General features: G+C 35.7%; 1 protein-coding gene and 1 pseudogene across 1 annotated transcript in view; one reads left to right on the top strand and one right to left on the bottom strand.

Moving 5' to 3' along the window:
• ABCC4 (ATP binding cassette subfamily C member 4) overlaps nt 1-20879 on the bottom strand; it is a 220836-nt gene that overhangs the window by 55756 nt on the left and 144201 nt on the right. The window contains exon 20 of the mRNA XM_016158617.2: nt 20031-20110. Within this exon, the coding sequence (XP_016014103.1) occupies nt 20031-20110 (80 nt within the window). The remainder of the gene's footprint in view (nt 1-20030; nt 20111-20879) is intronic.
• Nucleotides 3652-3770, top strand: LOC118609909 (annotated as a pseudogene).

Below are 20879 nucleotides of genomic sequence, written 5' to 3'. Positions count from 1 at the left end.
ACTAAGGTAGAGGATCCCGTCACTACCACATATGCAAGGGATGTCTAACATGTACCTCTCATCCTCAGAAAGGATGCTGTCCTGTGAGCAGCTGTTTCTGATAAGCCGTAATGGCATCGGAATGAATATTAATGAAGTATACAAAAGCAATAAAGGGGAAAAAATGTTTAAAATCTTGCCCAATGAGAACATTTGAAAATTAAGACATTGCTTTATTGCTAGTGCCTAATGGAAAATTTCCTCATAATATTGAAGAAATTTCACAATTCTCTAGATCTAGTTGACAATCAAAGAAATGTTGGTTACTCCACCATCCCAAAACCAATAACGAATAACATTTCTTGAGGCTTGTCATGTGTCCAACCCCTTAAGTATTTCACATGCATTATTTAATTTCTCCCATAAAATCTTAGTAGAAGGGATTATCATATCCATTTATAAAGCAGGAAACTGACACTCAGAGAGGTCTAATAATTTGCCCAAAGTCAGATAATTCAGTTCTTTTGACCTCAAGCCTATTCTTTAAATCTATACATGATATTGTATCCAATATACATAAGATTCATATTTGAAAAAAATTAATACCCAAATATGCTCGTATTTTATATTATTTTCCCTTTTGTCTGCATTTTCTAGTTTTGTTGGATCTCTTGTGGGATTATTTGGTCTCTCCCATGAGACGAGCAGTCCTAGTCTCCCAGCTCATTAGGGAATAATAGCCTGCTCAGCTCACCGAGCAGAACTGATCATTAAAAGGTTTTAAAAATGCTTGCGAACAGATCACATGACATGTGTTGATATAAGGATTACTGTTTAAATTTTTTAAAAAAAGTTTCATTGGGAAGATGAGTTCTAAGCCCAGAGCAAAATGACTTGAAAGCAAAACAAAAGAGTCAAATTTAATTTTAATAAATATTTAAAACCCAAGGACACAAAATGAAACTCAGTATTTTACATGTTCAATATCTGTATTTAGATGGTGGTAACATTAAAATTTCCTTAGGAAACCTCTTCCTCTAGAATTAACATTGTCATCTAATATTAAAGATTTCAATATATTTCTTTCACAAGCACAATTTTAAATACAAGGACCTGTTTGCCTGTTTGGCATTTAACTACTGAGCTGCTTACAGTACTGTAGGAATTCCTAGGTACCTGCCTACAATTTACTTTAATTTCATGAGATTCTGTTCTTGCTAGTCTTTGTGAAGCTTGTGCCAAAAAAACATGTTTTCTATAAACAGCAGTAAAGATGTATTCTTATTCTATGCAAATAAATATATCATCCACACTTTTGGCTCACTCCATTATTATTTGAACTCTTACTCGCACGTGTACTTATGTTAGGCACAAAGTGAAATATATATTTAATCATAATGCCACTTAATCAGCAGACAGTGCTTTTATTATTTGTTTACAGTATTAAAAAAGTAAAATCATGATCATTAAGACTGCTAACATCTCAAAGGGATTTCAAAGCTTTTAATTCTTCTGTCAGTCAGACTCTAAAGAATTCTGTTTCAAGTTGCGATAAGTACAAATCATCCAGATTGCCTTAAACTATTACTGATTTTGCAGAAGATATGACTTAAGTGCAATAAACAAAGCAAGACTAACTTCTTGGCAAGAAAACATGGCAATATTTTCTTCTGATTTAGCGAGAGAAAAAAATAATGCTTAGTTTTTGATCAGTAAGCTGTTTACTGATGTGGGTGTAGGTGAGTCTTCTGCCTATTTGTTCTGGAAACATATGAGATAAAAAATAACCTTTCAATGAAATGACTATGATATAGGTTGTGCTGCTTGCTAATACAAGATTCTTGTCAAGGCAGTGAAATTGTGAAGAGGCTATACAAAATTCTAAGAGTATTAAGAAATAAAATGTAATTCCTATTGAATATACTCATTACCCTTCCACTACAGGATAAAGAAAAGCAAAGGGAAAAATATGGAAGATTCCAAAAGATAAGCTCCTAAACGTTAACACCAGCTTAGGGTTAGTATTAAATCTGTAGGTGTATGTTTCATGCTAATATGGCACCTTGCACATCTTAGGGAGTTCAGAGATCAACTCTGATTCCCAGATCCCCTCTTGACCACCTGTTTCTGTTGACCTCACCCAACTCAGTTAACTTTGTTAAATCAGAACTTTGCATAACGTTTGTGTGTCTTATTTGTGTAGAGATCTATATAAACTCTAAGACTAAGCTTTTTCTAAACTTGTCCTTTCCTTAGGATATATTCATCACTCCTTCCATCCCTCATCTGGCTGCCTCATGTCCATTCATGTCCACACCAGCTCTACAGCATATGCATCCTTCAGTTAGCTCTTGCTCCTGAGTCTTAACTAACTCCACTGAAGGGGAAAATAGTGGTGTCTGGCTTACGATTTGTTAACCAACACAATAGAAAATGTTAGGGAAATGAAGTATACTTTTTCCTTTGTGTTCAGCATATCTCGTTGATCAATATCTTCCTTTTTACATTTTCTCGGTGGTAGAGCTAACTACAAAATTCAAGACTGGAGTCCATCTATATGCTACTTTTAAAAGGCACCCTTTAAAAGTAAAGGTGGAAATAAAAGGATGGAAAAGGGGTGCCCATGAAAACACTAGCCAGAAGAAAGCTGGAGTTTCTATCTACACCATTATAAACATAGAAGCTTTAAGTTAGGAAAAATTCCTAGAAATAAAGGAAAACATTTCATAAGAATAACAAGTTAATTAACCCAGAAGACATTTAGAAATCTGAATTTTTATAAGCCTAATAATGGAAAATCTGACAACCCAGGAGAAATAGACAAATCTATACTCATAATGAGAGATTCTCACTTACTTATCTCAATAACTAATTAAACAGGCAGATAAATATCAACAGAGATATAAAGAATTTGAAAATATGATTAATAAATTTAATCTAATTAAGAAATATACAATACTCCAGCCCAAAATTGGATACATTCTTTTCAACTGCATATATTCTATGCCCTGAAGCAAGTATCAACAAACTTAAAGGGACATAAATTATACAAAATATATTTTGACTTAAAGTGGATTTAACAAGAATTCAATAACAGAAAGGTAACTAGAAAGTCACTTAATGTTTGGAAAGTCAGTAATACACTTCTAAATAACACTTGGTTCAAAGAAATTACAATAAATTTAGAAGGTATTTTGACAAAAAAGAAAATCTAGTAAGAGTCAAGGACTACAACTAAAGCTATGTTTAGAGGTAAATTTATAGCTTAATTTTTTTTTTTAAGGGGCTACTAGGAATACATGGGAAATCTCTCTGTATCTTCCTCCTAATTTTGCAGTGAACCTAACATGTTCTAAAAAAAATCAAGTCTCGTTTAAAAAAAAGCTGCAAGTCAAGATTCTAAAAATTCATCTTAAGATAGAAAGAGGACAGTATATTAAATTAAATTATGTGGAAGAATGGAAATAAGAGAAACGTAGACATTAATGAAACAGAACACTAATTTCCAAGGAGAAGATCAACAAACCCAAAGCTTGGTTCTTTGCCTGTACCAGTGAAATTAATAAACTCATGCCAAGACTGACTGAGAAAAAAAGAGAAAATCACCATTATCATGGCTTAAAAAGGGAGAATAGATGGGATATCACAGGCGTTAAAAAGAGCACACAATTGGTCTATGGCCATGCCACCCTGAACAAGCCGGATCCCATCTGATCTCAGAAGCTAAGCAGGGTTGGGCCTGGTTAGTATTTGGATGGGAGACCACCTAGAAAGACTAGGTGTTGTAGGTGTAAAAAAATTAAAAAATAAGGGATTGTAAGCTGACAATGTCTTTGCAATTTATGAGGTCAACCAAGGGTTGCCTCGGCTAAAAAAAATAAAAAGAACACACAATTAACATAATGCTGATAAAGTTTTTTAATGCAAAAGACAAATTTCTTGGGAAATGATGCACAATGACTGACAAAAGAAAAATAGAAAATCTGAGTAATTCCATATCAATTTAATAATTTGAATCCATACTTAAAAAATTTCCCGCACAAAAGACTTTAAAGGCCCAGATGGCTTTACAAGTAAATTGTACAAAAAAGTTTTACCAATTTCTTAGAGAGAACTTGACTCCAGCATTAATATGATAGAAAAAACGGACAAAGACACTTAAAAAAGCAATTACAAATCATATGCCTTAAGAACAGTAAACAACCTACCAATACACTGAATCCAACAATTAAAACAGAATACTTCACCATTGAACTTGGCTAGGCAAGTTCAAAATCTATAAGGTAGACTATTACAAAGAATAGGCAGGCTGGAACTCTTGGCAGGATCTGCCACTATAATTCACAAGCCAAATTTCTTTTTCTTCAGGGAAGTCTTAGTCTTAAGGCTTTTCAGCTGACTAAACCAGGCCCACTCAGATTATACAGGATAATCTTTCTTAAAGTCAACTGACTGTGGACTTTAATCATATCTACAAAATACTTACATAGCAACACCTAGATTACTTTTGACTGAATAACAGGAATTCAGCCTAGCCAAATTGATACATAAAACTGACCATCACAAGAAGGAAATATTTCTCATCTCTTTTTAGGAGGCCAGCATAACTCTGATACCAAAAGCTGACAAAAATATTTCAAGGAAAGCAAATTATAGACCAATATCCCACATAAACAACAGATACAAAAATTCTTGACAAAATATTAACAAACTGAACACAGCAATACATAAAAAAAGATGCTACCTCATGAACAAGTGGAGTTTATTCCAGAAGTATAAAGTTAATTTAACCTGCAATTATCAATCAATATAATTTACTACATTGAAAGAGTAAAGGTGAGTAGTCATATGATTACCTGGAGATGTAGAAAAAATATTTGTCAAAATTCAACACATATTCTTGATTTTTTAAAAAGTAAAAATTCTCAGCAAATGAGGAATTAAGTGGAACTTTTTAAATCTGATGATAGATATCTACCCCCAAAACTGCCAATAACATCATTCTCAATGAAAAAATATTGAAATATTTTACCATATGAGTACAAGAATGTCTTACCTCATCACTTCTATTCAACATTATACTGAAATTCTAGCCATAGTAATAAGTAGAGAAAATGAAATAAAAGTTATAAATATTAGAAATGAAGTAAAACTGTCATTATTCACAGCTGACATAATTATGTATGTAGAAAATTCTACAGAATTAAAAAAACTCTAGGAAATGCAAAGGAAATTCACAAGTTCAAAGACAATGTCAATATACATAAATCAATTGTACTTCTATATGCTAGGAACGAGCAGCTAGAAAAAGATATTAAGAACAATGACACGCATAATTAAAAAAAAAATACTGGGGAATAAATTTAACCAAAGGATTACAAGATGTCTATAATAAAAATACAAAACATTCGTAAAATGAAAGACTTAAATAAGTGGAGAAATAAACCATGTTCATAATCAAAAGATTCAATATTGTTAAGATTCATAGACTACTCATATTGTTATTGCTAAAAGAAAATATTAATAAAAATCCCAGCACACTTTTTATTAAAAAAAAAAATTGAAAGGCTTCTAAAATGACAGAAAATAAAGCAAAGCACCTAGAATGATCGAAACAATCCTGACAAAAAAGTTAGGACTTAAATTACTGTATTTTCAAGTCTTACTAAAATGTACAATAACCAAGACTGTAGTATTGGTATAAAGATAAACAGATCAGTGGAACAAAATAAAGATGCAGACCTGTTCACATACCAGTGATTATTAACCAAGTCAATTCAGGGCATAAGTCTTTTTAACAAACGTGGACAGAATAACTGGGAAGAAAAAATAAACATCAACCACTAACTTCTTATTCCACCCACAAAAATTAAAACAAGATGAATCAATTTTTGAAAATTAGTAGGAAAGTAGCTCCCCAGCTCTTAAAAATATTCAAAGATTTCTTAGAACACAAAAGTCATGGGCTACAAAAGAAAAGACAAAGAAGGTAAACGTTAGGCTTCAATAAAATTAAAACTTGTTCTCCATTAGGAATCTACAAAAAGTGAAAACACTAACTTAAAAAGATATACGTACCTCCATATTCACTGAAGCATTATTTACAATAGCCAAGATACAGAAACAAACTGTGTCCATCAATGAAAGAATGGATAACAAAAATGACATATATCACAATGTGTGTGTGTGTGTACACATATACATACATGCACATAAATATACACATATATGCATATATGTATACATCATTATACATGCAATGGAATATTATTCAGCTATAAAAAGAATGAAATCTTTCCATTTGTGACAACATGGATAGATCTCAAAGGCATTAAGCTAAGTGAAATAAGTCAGACAAAGACAAATATTGTATGATCTCATTTATACTTAGAAATCAAAAACAAAAACACAAAGAAACCAAGCTCATAAATACAGAGAACAGACCAGTGGTTGTAAGAGGCAGGGGGTGGAAGGTGGGAGAAAGCTAAGAAAGGGGTCAAAAAGTACAAAATTCCAGTTACATAATAAATCATGGGGATGCAACGTATAGCATTGTCACTATAGTTAATACCATTGTACTGCATATTTGGAAGTTGCTAAGAGAGATCTTAAAAGTTATCATCATAAGAAAAATATTTTTTGTAACTATTCAAGGAGATGGATGTGAACTAGATTTATTGTGATCATTTTTAAGTGTTTACAAATATCAAATCACTGTGTTGTACACCTAAAACTAATGTTATATGTCAATTATACCTCAATCAAAAAAACTTTTTAAAGAATATACAAAGGCAAGCCACGAATTGAAAGAAAATATTCACAAAGGACTACTTTAAACATATATATATAAAGCTATTATTAAAAATATATACATATACTCTCCTATATATCAACAATAAAAAGATTTTTTTTAAGTTTTAAAAAAAGTCAGCAAGAAATCTGAACCAATAATTCACAAAAGATATCCAAACGGCCGATCAGCACATATGAAAAGAGCTCAGTATCATTAACCATCAGGGGAATGTAAATTAAAACCATAAAGAGATGAGTCATACCCACTAAAATCAAAAGACTAATAATACTAAAGAAAGGCTAAAATCAAAAGACTAATAATACTAAATGTTCCAAAGATATAGAACAACTGGAACTTTCCTATATTGCTGGTGGGTGTGAAAAATGGTGCAAATATTTAAAAGAATTTTATGGTAATTTTTTAAAGTTAACACACACCTACCTTATGACCCAGCATTGCACTTCTAAGCATTTGAGCCAAGAGGAATGAAAACACGTACCCACATAAACACTTGTACAATAAAGTTCATTGCTAAAAACTGTCAACATCCCAAATGTCCATTAACTGGAGAACAGATAAATTGTAGTATCTTCATACAATGGAATATCACTCAGGGAAAAAACAAAACAAAACACTGAAACATATAATCACATGGATGGATCTCAAAAACATGTTGAGCAAAAGAAGGCAGCCACAGAAAACACATACTATATGGATTTCACTTACATAAATGTAGCCCAAGAACAAGAAAACTGGTCTATGTTGAAAGAAATCTGGAAGTGGTGTGTGTGTGTGTGTGTGTGTGTGCACGCGTGCACGTGCAAACTGACTACACAGGGGCTTGAGAGACTTTCTGAGGTGATGAGAATGTTCTATGTCCTGTTTTGGGTTGTAGTCACAGGAACGTACACAATTATCAAATCTCACCAAACTACAAGACATATTTAACATATATAAACTATACCTCAATAAAAATAGCAATAGGTTACAAAAATAAAGACACCATTCCCATTTCTTAGGTCATGCTCAGACAGGTGTTGGCAATGTGTAAAATACACAATCATAATGTCACGTGGTGATTTTCTTGGGTACACTGCAGGTAGGGAACGGCGGGGGGCACATATAAGGACTGATGGTAACTAGCTTGTGTGCTTCCAACAAAAAACGGCTCCTGAGTCACATTGGATATATCTCCCATAGGGTGCTGGCCTTTTGTTAAGATGCTAGAACTGTACTATCTGCTTGGAGACTCAATGCAGATGATAATTAGAGAACCCAGAGAAAGGCTGCAAGAATCAAGTCAGTCATGAAACACACAAGCAGAAGATAATCACAAGACAGTATAGATTATAATCACTTTCCACATCAGATTTAAGAGACACAGCCATACACAAAATAGCAAGTACAAGACTTTACCAAAACTGAAGCTCTCTAGCCCATCCCTTTTTTGTTCGTCTTATCACAAAGTAGATAGAATTGAATGAATGTAATCAAGAATAGCATATCAAGACTCTAAAAGTCCTCAAAGTACATAAATATTGAGCCATTTTCCTCTCTCTAGCAACATTTGATCATTCCTAAAGATGCAAGATGGCAAGGAGAGAGGGCCCGCGAGTGGGCACTATTGTTTTGCAATGGACATCATTCAATAATGCTAGAGTATAAAGTTCTATGCTCTGCACAATACTACCAAGCTTGATAAAAATGAGATCTTTATTTTTTTTTTTCTTTTAGGTCTTAATTAGCTTCTTGTTAAACTACAAACATTATCATTGGAGCACACATGCTGGGACAGACAAATTGGAACAGTGGTTGCCAGCCTGGGAAGGTCCCCGGTGATTAACTGTCACCATGCTGATGTGGACGGTGCTGCTTTCTAAGTGTGCTAACCACCACGCTGGAAAAATCCCAACATCTCATCTTTCATTAAAAATAAAGAAAGGTAAAGGAATTGTATGAGTGGGCTTGTGTGAATCCTATCACCCTGATCTCAGAAACCCGAGGGTCAAGTGTTTGTAAATATTTCCAGTAACCCATATCATCAATTTTCTTTTCTATTAACAAGAAAACCTACTTTAACTTGGCAGTTTGCATGAATCATTATTTCTGGGACTGGCATTTTCACAGAATATTCCATCCTTGTAAATGCTCTGACTAAAACGCTTTTGTTGATTTTAAAAGCGTGAAAACACTGTGATTCAGTTAAAATGGATGAGTTTACTTTTAAAGAGTCGGTAAAACAGAGATCTTTCAAATGAGGGCAAGGCAGCCTAACTAACAATCTCTTTTGTCCAAGGGGGATTTGAGAGAGGGAGTCAGGGAAGGGGTCAACACACCATAGAAATCTCAAAATGACAAAGTCATTGTTCAGTGAAAGAGGCTGGAATGCTTTCTACACACTTTCTCTGACATCTCCACACAATGAAATGCAAGGGTCAGTGGTACTGAGACAAGTAAAGGCAGTTCCACTCTTTTGCTTCTATAAAAGCAAGTGACCCAACCTATTATGCCCAAGTCTTAGGCTTGCTTTGTTCTCAATATCCAGATGCAGCAGCTTTTTCTTTCACACTCCCCCTCTGGAAAGAAATAACTGAGGACACCTCCTTCACATTTTCTTTTTCTTGGGCATTTTCACTTCATAAAGCTGCAGTCAATGTGTTTTGTGTGTGGTGAGGAGGGAATGACATGTTCCATGGTGGTCCCCATCACGGCCTGCATTGGTGGCTCAAGTAGCCTCAGGATTAGCCCTTTGTGTTTCATGAAAGAATATGAAAAGTCAGTTATTTAAGCTCAGTCAAGCTGTTGATTTTTTTTTTTTTTTTGGATGAGGGGGTGTGTGGGGAAGAAAGGTTCTGCAATTCAGTTTTCTTCAATAAATTACAGCATTTTGCTGAGGGCAGCTATGTGCAAGTTCACATGCTCGGAGCAGTCCCAAATGAAAAAAAAATTTTTTTTAAATACCCGCATCCACCTTCCACATTTTAACCATTATTTTCTCTTGTTTTGCCAGTAGAAAGACTTCTTGGAAGTGATGATTTTAATGGCAAGAATTCTAGACAATCCTTAGTCAATGTTATCTGGGAACTTGGAAGTTTCAGAAATTATAAAAAAATACATTAACTTAAAATATTTGCTGCTCAATGGTCTATTTTGAAAACAATTGCTTTTGATTCAGTGAGTGAATCTACATGTAAATGTCTTAAAATCTCAAGGATAATATACCTAGAATCTCTGTGATATAAACTCATGTAGTAATCTTTATGGGCCATAAAGTTATGATATTAGGGACATCACTGGTTTCATTAGCTTATTCCATAATTTCTCCTGAAAACAGTAAGCATCATAGAATGAATCAGATCATCAAACACTGTCAGGTTTCCTGGATGCCCTGGCATTGTCCCCAACAGAGCCAAAAGCCCAGTGAAGCCACACTGAAGCCCAGGATGGAACAAGGTGGCCTGCTGTCCAATCCGGAGAGGCTGACACAGATGCTGGCTGGAATCAGCAAGGGAAAAGAAGGGAGGTCTCTTCCACAAAGACTTTTTCAAGTGACCACAAACAGGAGAGAGAAATCTAAATATACCAAGATCCTTTAAAGGAAGCCACTATAGGCATGCTTCAGGGGCAACTACTATGCGCATACAGCACAAACCAGATTATCGGCCTTACTGATTTGCAGTTACATCCACCATTGGGAATGATAACATCTTTAAAGAAGATAGCACATACATACATCTTGTTTTACCTTAAAATTACATGGTGAGCAGCCACTTACCTGTTCAAAGACATTGGATGAGGCCAACTGTCTATAGGTTCAAATATAAATTACTTAGACAAATTTTCAAGGCCATGTAAAATGAAGACCAATTCACCTAAAGCCCTGCATAAACCATATGCTCCAGCTATTAATTAAGGTGTGCAACCAGCTACTGAATTTGAAAGTTATGTATGCATGTAAATGGGTCCTTGACGGTATGTGTGTATTTATATCTACACATGAACATACATATACATATAATAAAGTACTGACAAGCTTTGCTGTTGGAAATGAAATAAGTCACAACTCCTCTCCTCACTTCACAGAAGAATGCTATCATTACAATATAAAATCTTGGACTTGGGAATTTAAATCCTTTATTGGTAGTATTTCAGAGTATTCAGATTTTAAAGTGCTACTTGGACATTCCATTTAATTAAACCATAAGGTGTATTTTTTTCCATAAAAATGATAGATTTATTGTATGCATTTTGTATGTTATTTCTAGAACAATTTAACTTTTAACTTTAGTATAGTTATGGCATTTTCTATTAGGAATGCGTTTTCAGTTACCAGTATTAGTATAATGTAAAATCACCCATTGTTCATAAAGTTTTAATGTAAAGCTATGCTTCTATTTTTAAACAAAACCTTAAGAAACATGCATTTGCTTTCATCACAGTCAATTCTCCTTCCTTGTTTACACATTATTACTACAGAGCCATATATGTCATACTTCAAACAAATGTGCATCAAATTACACGTAAATATAGTACCCTCTACTTCCTGAGCTTTCTGAGGCTTGTATGTAAAAAACAGTCATAATTTCGCTGGTACTAATGTTTGAGACCAGGCTTGCCACAAAACCGAGAAAGAAAGTTATTGAAAATAGTAGTTTTTACCAACCAGCAAAAGTCTCCGAAAGCATTTTTGGAGAAGGAAAGTAGTTTTGCACATAATGAATTCTAAAGCCAGGAAAAAAATAAATAAAAGGCTGATACCACAATTTCCAAAAGGTTTATATCTCAAATACCATGGGGTCGTATTATATGAGCACTTCTATGACTTTTGCTGGAGAAGAGGTATTGGCCCCCAATGATCAATAATTTAAATATTAGTAGATATTCCGCCTAGGATCTCTATCAATGAGAATACTCTGGTGTGATCAAAATACAGGAAGGAGCAGTTTGCTTCTCCCTCGTGTGCACGAGTAAAGCGCAAAAAGAAAAATCTCTAATTAATCACTTACTAGCTGTGTGATCCTAGAAAAATTATGGAACTTCTCTGGGCCTTATTTCCCTCATTTGTGAAACTAGCCCAATAACTATATACAACTCATAGGGCTGCCAAGAGGATGAAATGAGAGGTTATACAAATAAAGGATTTAAAAACGGGGCTTGGCATGCAGAAAGCAATCACTAAATGTTAGCTAGAATGACTGCTATGTATAGGTAATTTGGACTATAAAAGACTTTCACCTTGTGAGCTGACTCTGGAACTCCAAGGTAAGAGCGATTCCACTGTATTTAGAAACTCAAGACATCTAAAGACAAAATTAAGTAAATTTAGCTTTGTGAAAAATCCTATATCATCCTATTTTCATATTACCTTAGCCAGATACAATCTGGTGTCTGGGAGCCACAGCTCTAAAAAGGGTCAGTTGCTAGAAGGATAGATGCCCACCCTGACTGTCGAGAACCACTTCCCCATATGTGCACTGACTCAATACAGTTTGCATGACCTCATAACTGGAAAGCTAAGTACTGATCCACTTCAGTGTATAACACCGTGCTATGGATGAGGGGATACCACAGAACACACAGCCTCAGAGTCTTGCCTTCAAGGGATTATGCACATATTGATTTAAGACATTACAAAACAAGCCTATGAGAAGTGTCAAAGTAAGAATTACAATTTTTTTTTTCAATCTAATGCATGGACATGATATTCCTACTCTGCTTGAAATGTTCCAGGGGTTTCCCACTGCACCCAGAATAGAATCCAAATCCCTTATCCTCAGTCCGTGAAGCCTATGCGGTCCAATCTGCCTACGTCTCAAGGGCCCTCTTGCTCCTCTCCACTTCGCCTTCTTTCTCCCTGGGAACATGATACTTTGTTCCCGCCTTGAGCCTTTGCACTTATTTCTACTCATCAGAAACTCCTCCCACCACCACGACCACATGCCCTGAGGTCTCTGTTTCCTTATTTCTCAGACTGAAATATTACCTCTTTGTCGACCACCATGTTTCAAGCAGTCCCCACAAACACCTTCCTTTCCTCAACGCATTAGCAGTCTACTGGAATTACCATATAAAGTTACCTATTTACTATCTGTCTCTGGCACTGGAATGCAAATTTTTAGAAGTCAATATCCAGTTCACTGCTACACATGCCAAGTCCTAGAAAAGTGCCTGGCACATAGGAAGCGCTCAATAAACATTGACTGACTGACTGGCTGTAAGTGAGGCTGAAATGAAATATGTTTGGCATAGAACTTGGTCTACTGTTATCAGATCCCTTCTCTTTTTGTAGGGCATAGAGATTGTTTTATCGTAGAATATAGTGGTCAAGAAAAGCTTCACTAATGGGGAAGAGAGACTTTTGCCAGTCCTTAATGAAGGTTCATTTGAGGGTGCGCTAAAGGCATGCAAATACACACAGACACAGGAGCACACCGACGGTCAGTCTGGCAAGCATGCAATTTCTCTCCAGGAGTTATAGCGAGATTAGATTTAAGGGCTAGGAAATTTAAATTTTCTATTCAGGCATGGGCTCTTTTGTAATACAAATCACCAGCAAACAAAGCAAAATAAAATCTATTTAGATATATATTCTAAGATAATGCTGCACTGGGAGAAAAGGCTGTGTGTTCCTGCCCCACAGATAGGGGGATGCTCCACAGCCAGTCTCAGAGGAAGTCAGAGTCTGGGATCCCTTAAAGGGTCTCATCCTTCTATGACATGTGAGAGTCTCTGGTTCAGGGAAGAAAATATACTTAATTTCTGAAATAAGCAAATATGCTGGCATTTGAAATCAAGAACAAAGGTATCTGCTGGTATCAGAGGATCATTAGGCAGGTTAATTTATGTACCAGGGTATTAATCAGGCAAAGATGGAATAAACAAAGAAATAATAAAAAGCAAGTCTTTCTTATAAAGTGTTAAATAAATTGCCTGAGCTCTCATTTAAGGGAATGGGAATGTATAGCATATAGAATAAACACTTCAGAAGTTTAATAAAAATGAAAATGAAAATGATCAAGTATCTTTTAAGCATTATGAAATACACCAAGGATACACAGAACCATTAAAAATGAGTTCAAACACACTTGGCACTAACTATACCCTTTTAAACAAACTGAACAACTCCCTTTAAGCTCCTTCCCCTTCTGATCCCTACTTTTGGCTGACAACAAAGAGAACGGTCCCCAGGTGGAAACTCGGCTTCCAACAGCACTTTCTGCCCCATCATCCATAGCGGTCTTCTTCTCTCATCTTGGATCAAAGGTCACTTCCTGGAAGCTTTGCAGTCCTCCTGGACTAGCCTCCCTAACTGCCTTTAGCTCCTACCCCTTGTTCACCTTCCAGGACTTCCTGTGTGACACTTCAGCATTCCAAACACAGCAAGGGATGAATTTCAAGATTTCTTCCTCTCCTTACTCACCACTGTACTTCAGTACCTCAACTCTAATCCCTATTTATTGAAGGGAGGGAGAGACAGAGGGATCTACCATCTACCACCACCATCATACACATAAACTAACAAACCCAAACAGCCCAGTGGCAGCTCAGCAGACCCTACATTCCAAATGGGCCTGTCCTCTTTGAGTCACACTCCTTCAAAGAGCAGTCTGCCCTCTTCTCAGCTTTCTCTGCTCCTCTTTGATTTTCAGCCTTTGTAATCTGGCCTCCTTCTGTCCTAAACCTGCTCTGGATTAGACACCTCCTAATCCCCAAATCCAAATGATAACTTTCTGTTTACCCTTCCCTTTGCATTTAACATACCTATCTTCCTTTGGTTTCCCCAACACTGATTTTCCTCCCCTCTTCCTTGCTGTTCATTCTGTGTCTCCTCTGCTTGGCTTCTGTCCCTGTTTTCTCTGTAAATACCGAGGTTTCCACAGAGTTCTGATCCTGGCCCCTAAAAATGCTTCACTTTCTCTGGACAATCTTATCCATCCTCACAGATTCAACTACTACTTGCTCAGTGACAAATATGCAGGCTCTACTCTCAGCCCAGGTCTTTCTCTTCAACACCAGACCCATACTTCCAACTACCTACAAGCGGCCTCCACCTGGAGGTCTCAACTTTTAACTGAATGGCAGAGCGGGGGTTGGAAATCAGATTTGTCTCATGCTAAAGCCTTATCCATTCTCCTACACAGTAACCTTTCTATCAAAACTTATCACACAGCATTGTAATTGCTGACTTTCTATCTGTCTCTCCCAGAAAAGAGTGCCATATGGAAGAAGGGAATTAAATTTCATTCAATATGATGCCTAGCACAAAGGACACAGTAAATACTTGTCAGATGAATGAAGATACAGACTCCATCTTTTTCATCCTTACATCTCAGAACATAGTAAGAGTTTAATAAAAGATTGGTGGAAAAAAACAAAAAGGACGATGTCATAGGAATGAGAAATACTGAATTACAAATCCATATATCACGAGTATATAATAGAAATAATGCTTTTCTTTCAGGAGAAATTTCAAGATTTCCCATTATATATCTAGTTGTAAACATATTCACAAAATAACACATCTGCCCATTAAATATTACAAATATATCTGTATTATTAAAATTATGAATCATTAATTTCAATCATGAATAAAATTAAAATTAAAGCATATTATTGTTAAAACATTACAAATATTACACAGACATGGCACCTCTATTAATTAAATCAATCTTTCTCAAGAAAATCAAAGACTAGATTTATGCTGCCAGTATTTGTGCCATGGTATTAGGAAGTCAAACACTTAAAAATGTGAATTTTAATCACTGCTTCTATGTTTTCATTTCTTTGTTTACCAATATATACTATGGTTTGAAGGCCAAAGTCTAGTGGAAAAAATTCCTCCTCACTGATTTCTCATGTCTTAGGTCTAGATAAAGATCTTTATACTATTTCTATTTCATTTTTATGTGTGAAGAACTATGTTCTCGCTTAATAATAACTTGGTTTTAAAAATATTAATACTCAAAGCTTTTATGATTTTGACAAGCAAACAAAACATGTTTGAACAGCACTTTGATAAGCTATATCTGTACTGTGAGTCACTGGCTAACTTATCTGATAAGTCCAGGGCAACCCTGAGGTAACCTGTAGACTTGTTATTTTGTATTGTATAAATTATTTCCTATAATATATTCAGAAACTTCCCTCACTCTGGCCTACTCTTCCAAAATGCCTCGTTGGTTAAAAATTAACCTTTCTTAATCCACATCTGTGTTCCATTCAGGTTCCCAAATCCCCAACATTAGCCCCACTGTTCTTTCTAACTCTAAAGCAGGACAACGTAAATGACACACATTTTCAAAATTAGCTGTGTCACTGTATTGCATTAGCATGGATATGGATAGTTAACTATCCAAATGAAACAAAAAACAAACAAAACCCACAAATGTCCACACAAATACGAATCTTCCGTTGAAGTCCAAGGAACAAAGTTAGGTAAATAACCTCTATCTGGCCAGCAAATTTGCTCACATTTGAAACAGAATTTTCTTATATTAGTCATTTATTTAGTCAGTGGTGTAATAAAATCTGTCCCTAATTTCTGACTTGCTTCTCCAGAGTGCACCAAACTCTAGCCACTGTCCCTGATTTCTGACTTGCTTCTCCAGAGTGAACCAAACTCTAGACACTATGGCACAAATGAAGGGTTGCATTCTCTCTCAGGTCTCTCCCCAGTTCCTCAGCATCAGACTCAACCGGAAACACAATCAAGTTCTAACCTAATGGTCCACATTTCTGAACTCTTATTTACAAAACCAACAAAACTCTCATTGTCTTACGGAAAAAGAAATCAAACATGCACATTCTGGTTTAAAAAGTTCACATGGATAAATGCAATTTACATTAGTTCTGCATCTATTTGATTTTAATCTTCCAGAAAAGTATGAGCCTATGCATATCTTTAGTAGTAGGGAGAAAAACATTAAACAAGACCGTCTTAGTTTGAATATTCTGATAAATGGAAAGTTTAATTCCCATTCATGAAGGCACCTAAACTTTAGATTATCGGTTTGCATTCTATTTATTGTCATAAATCCTGCCATGTTCTTTCCAGTTAAGAATACTAGATAATGGGTGGACAAGGACCACGTCTCCTGCAAGATATCACTAAGGGTAACTTCTTCATAAGGAAATTCCCAGCCCTTTTAAAACTCCGTTGTTTCCAATAACTCAGCTGGTAGGTTTAGAAGGACTTACATTCTGTGAGCTTTTCCGAGCATAGGATTCTTACCCAGAAAATCTGATGAGAGACATTAAAATTGAGGGCCTCCTGATGTCAGTAGCGGGTTTTGCTAATGACATTAAAAGCAAAGGCAGACAGGTGATGTTTTACCCTCTCAATTACAAAAAAGGCTAACAAAACTTTTTTTGGAAGAGTTTCATGAGCTAGGAAAGATGCCTAAAAGTCATTTCTAGTTCAGATTCCCATACAATTGAGATGGTGCTATTGTACACACAGATAATACTCATAATACCTGCATGTTCTACCTGACTAGTACTTCCACTTTAAAATTTATTAGAGGAGTGAGTCAAAGCAGATCCAATTTATTTTAAAACACTATCCCACCACCATCCCCCCACCAAAACCCCAAAACTAGATCAACCACTTAAGCACAGCCATGAGGTGAATCAAGATGACTGTCATTTTGACCTTGCTGTGCTTTAATTCAGGAGCCTACTTAGAAATGTAACGAGCAGCCCTCTTCATTCGGCTCAGCTAGCAGAGCTAATAGGCTTCTAATTAATTTCCAGAAGATGGCTGTTATAACTAACAGGTTTTAAACATTTGGTTGATTGGGGAAAATGAATTGAATATAATGTATTTGATTTGGAAAATTAGTTTTCATTTTATGTGCTTACCATAATAGTGTTTATTTTAAGTTTACATGATTCCATTAAGAATCCCAGAACACCACCAGGTTGTTTTTGTCCTTACAGAGTCCTATCCAACTTAAAAAAAAAAAAAAAGTCTACATTTTGATTTTTGTTGGCCTTTATTTGAGGTCGGGTTAAATCCATTTTTGTGGCTTTAATAAAAATCTTCTCTTGTTAATTTAGCAACAGGCCCAAATACTTCAAAATGATCCCTGTGATACCTCAGTCAAAAGCCCACTCATCGAATGCAAATCCCTGGAGAAAGGCTTCTGCACACAAAGTAAGATGAACCAGTTACTGCTTTGTTTATGAAGTTTCACTTGATTCCTCCTGACAACCATTTAAACAATGAATGTTGGGAAATGTCCCTCAAAGAATCAACAACAATGGCAGGGATCAGAGCTTTTATATTTAGCTAATACTATTTTTAAAAGAGAAAATATTTCTTCCTGAAGGGATTATGGAAAGCCTTATTAAAGACACCTGCAAACAAAACAAGTGACAATAGATCTTTATCATAATTGATAACTGAGTTATTCTTTATTACAAAGCTCCTTTCTTGGAAACAATAATAGCGAGATTTACCTTTGCTATTAGATTCAAAAAATCAGCTAATTGGGACTACTGGTATTCAACAATGATAAGGTTCCCCAAGATTAAGTGAGGGGATAATAAAAAGACCCTTGTCTCTCAGGTTAAAAACAGCAGACTAGAATTTTCTCTCCTCAGGCTGAGGCTGTTTTATACTGAAAGCAGGTAGCGTCTATCCCTGTCTCTCCATCTGTCATGCAAAAATATGTGAGGGAGTCTAATTATGAGAGCTAACTATGTGCTAAGCACAGGCCAGCCAGCTTCAGAAACTCAACTATGGTGTAGCTTGCAGCTGCAATGAAACGGAACCTTTCATAAAATCTTCTCAAACTAGTTAACAATCGCATCAAATGTGACACTGTTTTAATAAAAGGTTACTTCTTGGGGATAGATAACATAGCTAAACCCAGCAGGACACATATAAAAAAATAATTTTGCAGAAGAGAAAAAAAAAATCAGACATCTTTGTTTGCAGTAAAAAGACTCTGCCTGAGTCTCAGCCCACCTCACGCTGGTAAACACTGGATGCCTTTGCCCATGGGCTACGCTGTTTGCAGTCAGATATTCACTGCTGCATTTCTGTGTGACTAAGAGGGATGCCTGTAATCATCCCAGGCCTATTACTGATTTTTCGGAAATAGCTAATTTTCCAAATTAAGTAATTCTGTCTCCTTTTATAACAGTGGCCCCAGAAGAAATTAGAAAGTGTGTGTGACAGGGTGTGGGGAGCATCAGGATCAAGCCATAACTGCACACTCCAACTGTATGTAGCATTTCTACTTCCCGGCTTTAAAATGACTTCGTGATTAGACTGCTGTAAACTGGCACTTATGAAAGTGAAAAAGGTTCATGAAGTATTAGCAACAGCAGCTGCAATTTTAGAACATGTGCAGCTTTTGATTAATGCATTTCATTTCCAAAATAAACACTTGGAAAGAAAGAAGTTTCCCAGCCTGAATCACTGAAAAGTAGACAGAATTAAACAACAGAAAAAAATCCCACATGAGCAACAATACTGAATGAGGAGATGAGAGATGAGATGACCCAACATTATTCTTTAAAACCTCAAGTTCACAGACAAAACAAATGCTTTATAAAAGGTATTTCTGTGGGATTGTTGGTTTTCCTTTAAAAAGACACCTTAAGACTTAGAGCTATCAACGTGTGAAAGAAAAGCTGCCCAGAAAAACAAAAAAGACATTTTCTGAGATGACTTTGATCCTGTACTCAAATTATTGGTTTAAATGGACTTGCCTTTAAAGGCTTTGCATCTGCAATAACTGCTCTCTATTGTCCTTGTTAACAAAGTATTATTTTCACCTTATTATTACTAATCTTTTCTTTGTAAGTAACCACACCTGGTTTTATCCACCAAAAAAAAAAAAAAAACAAAAAACGGTGCAGTAAATATTTTTCCTTTGTGGTAATACAATGCATAATTTAGTTAATCTAGGCTATCTTTCCGTGAGAGGTGATTGTTTCTATATTATGAAATGTGCTCACAGTCAAGTGAACTCCACGCCAGATACCTGGAAGGCAGATGGAGAACCACTTACCAAGCATGTAGCTGCTTCGAACCAACCTTGACATGACTGTGTAGCCACTCCTACACACCAGGTATTACTCATGTTAACTTAGCCTCCAAACCATCACCACACCTTTCTTTGACAAACATGGCCTTTTATTAAGATAACATGACACATCACCAGGCTGAAAGGCCCACCCTTAGTCCCCATGAGAGGGCCCTGGAAAATTGGAAACTTCCGTTTTCTGTTTAAGAACTTGACATTACCTGGATGAAATCTATAAATGTCAGGGGCAGCAAGTCATCCATGTGTCCAATGTCTTTGGAGAAACGATTTAAAATTCTTCCTGCAAGAATAGGATATGAGAAATTACTCATTTCCGCCAGACAGATCATTTAAGAGACACAATCCACAAACAAATCAAAACAATATTTTAAATGCATATATACTTAATATATTATGCATTCATATCAAATAAGCCAGTCAGTGGTAAAGAAAAAGAAAATAGATGATACCTAAAGAGAAACAAAATACCACCAAATAGCAGAGGGTGGGGAGCTGAAATTTGGCCCTGATTTCAAAAGAATAGGAGGGAAAATAATCTTGTTACAGTTATTGGGAAATGTTGGTGGATTTTAGAGGTTACTCTCCTTTTAGATCCCATCTAAAACTTCAACCTGAGTGCTTGGTAGGTAAATAAGCAATTGCAAATTACATAAATTAATCCTAATTGTTACACCAGTTTTGCTTTAGTTACCAGAATTAATTTTACTAAGTGGTACTTGTTAAATAAGTGTAATTTTGACCTCTATTTTTTTCTCCCAGGATGGTTCACAGCACTTCTCATTTTGGAAAAATTTGGAATCCTGTCATTTTCAAATTGTGAGTTTACAACCAGAGTAGTAAGTCGTTATTCTCAGAGGTGCACCGGGTACAACACACACAGACTTACTCCTAAACATCCAAGAAGAGGAATATAGGCAGGAAAATAGAAATATTATTTACTGATTAAAGGTCACTTATTACAGATTTCCTCCATGCCCCACCCCCACCCCAGAATCCAAGAAAACATTATATCCTAAGGGCTTCAGAATCGAAATGTCAGAACTAATTTC

Source organism: Rousettus aegyptiacus, unplaced genomic scaffold (assembly GCF_014176215.1).
Source record: "Rousettus aegyptiacus isolate mRouAeg1 unplaced genomic scaffold, mRouAeg1.p scaffold_m13_p_11, whole genome shotgun sequence".
In the NCBI taxonomy this organism is placed as follows: domain Eukaryota; kingdom Metazoa; phylum Chordata; class Mammalia; order Chiroptera; family Pteropodidae; genus Rousettus; species Rousettus aegyptiacus.
This window is presented reverse-complemented; position numbering and strand designations above follow the sequence as displayed.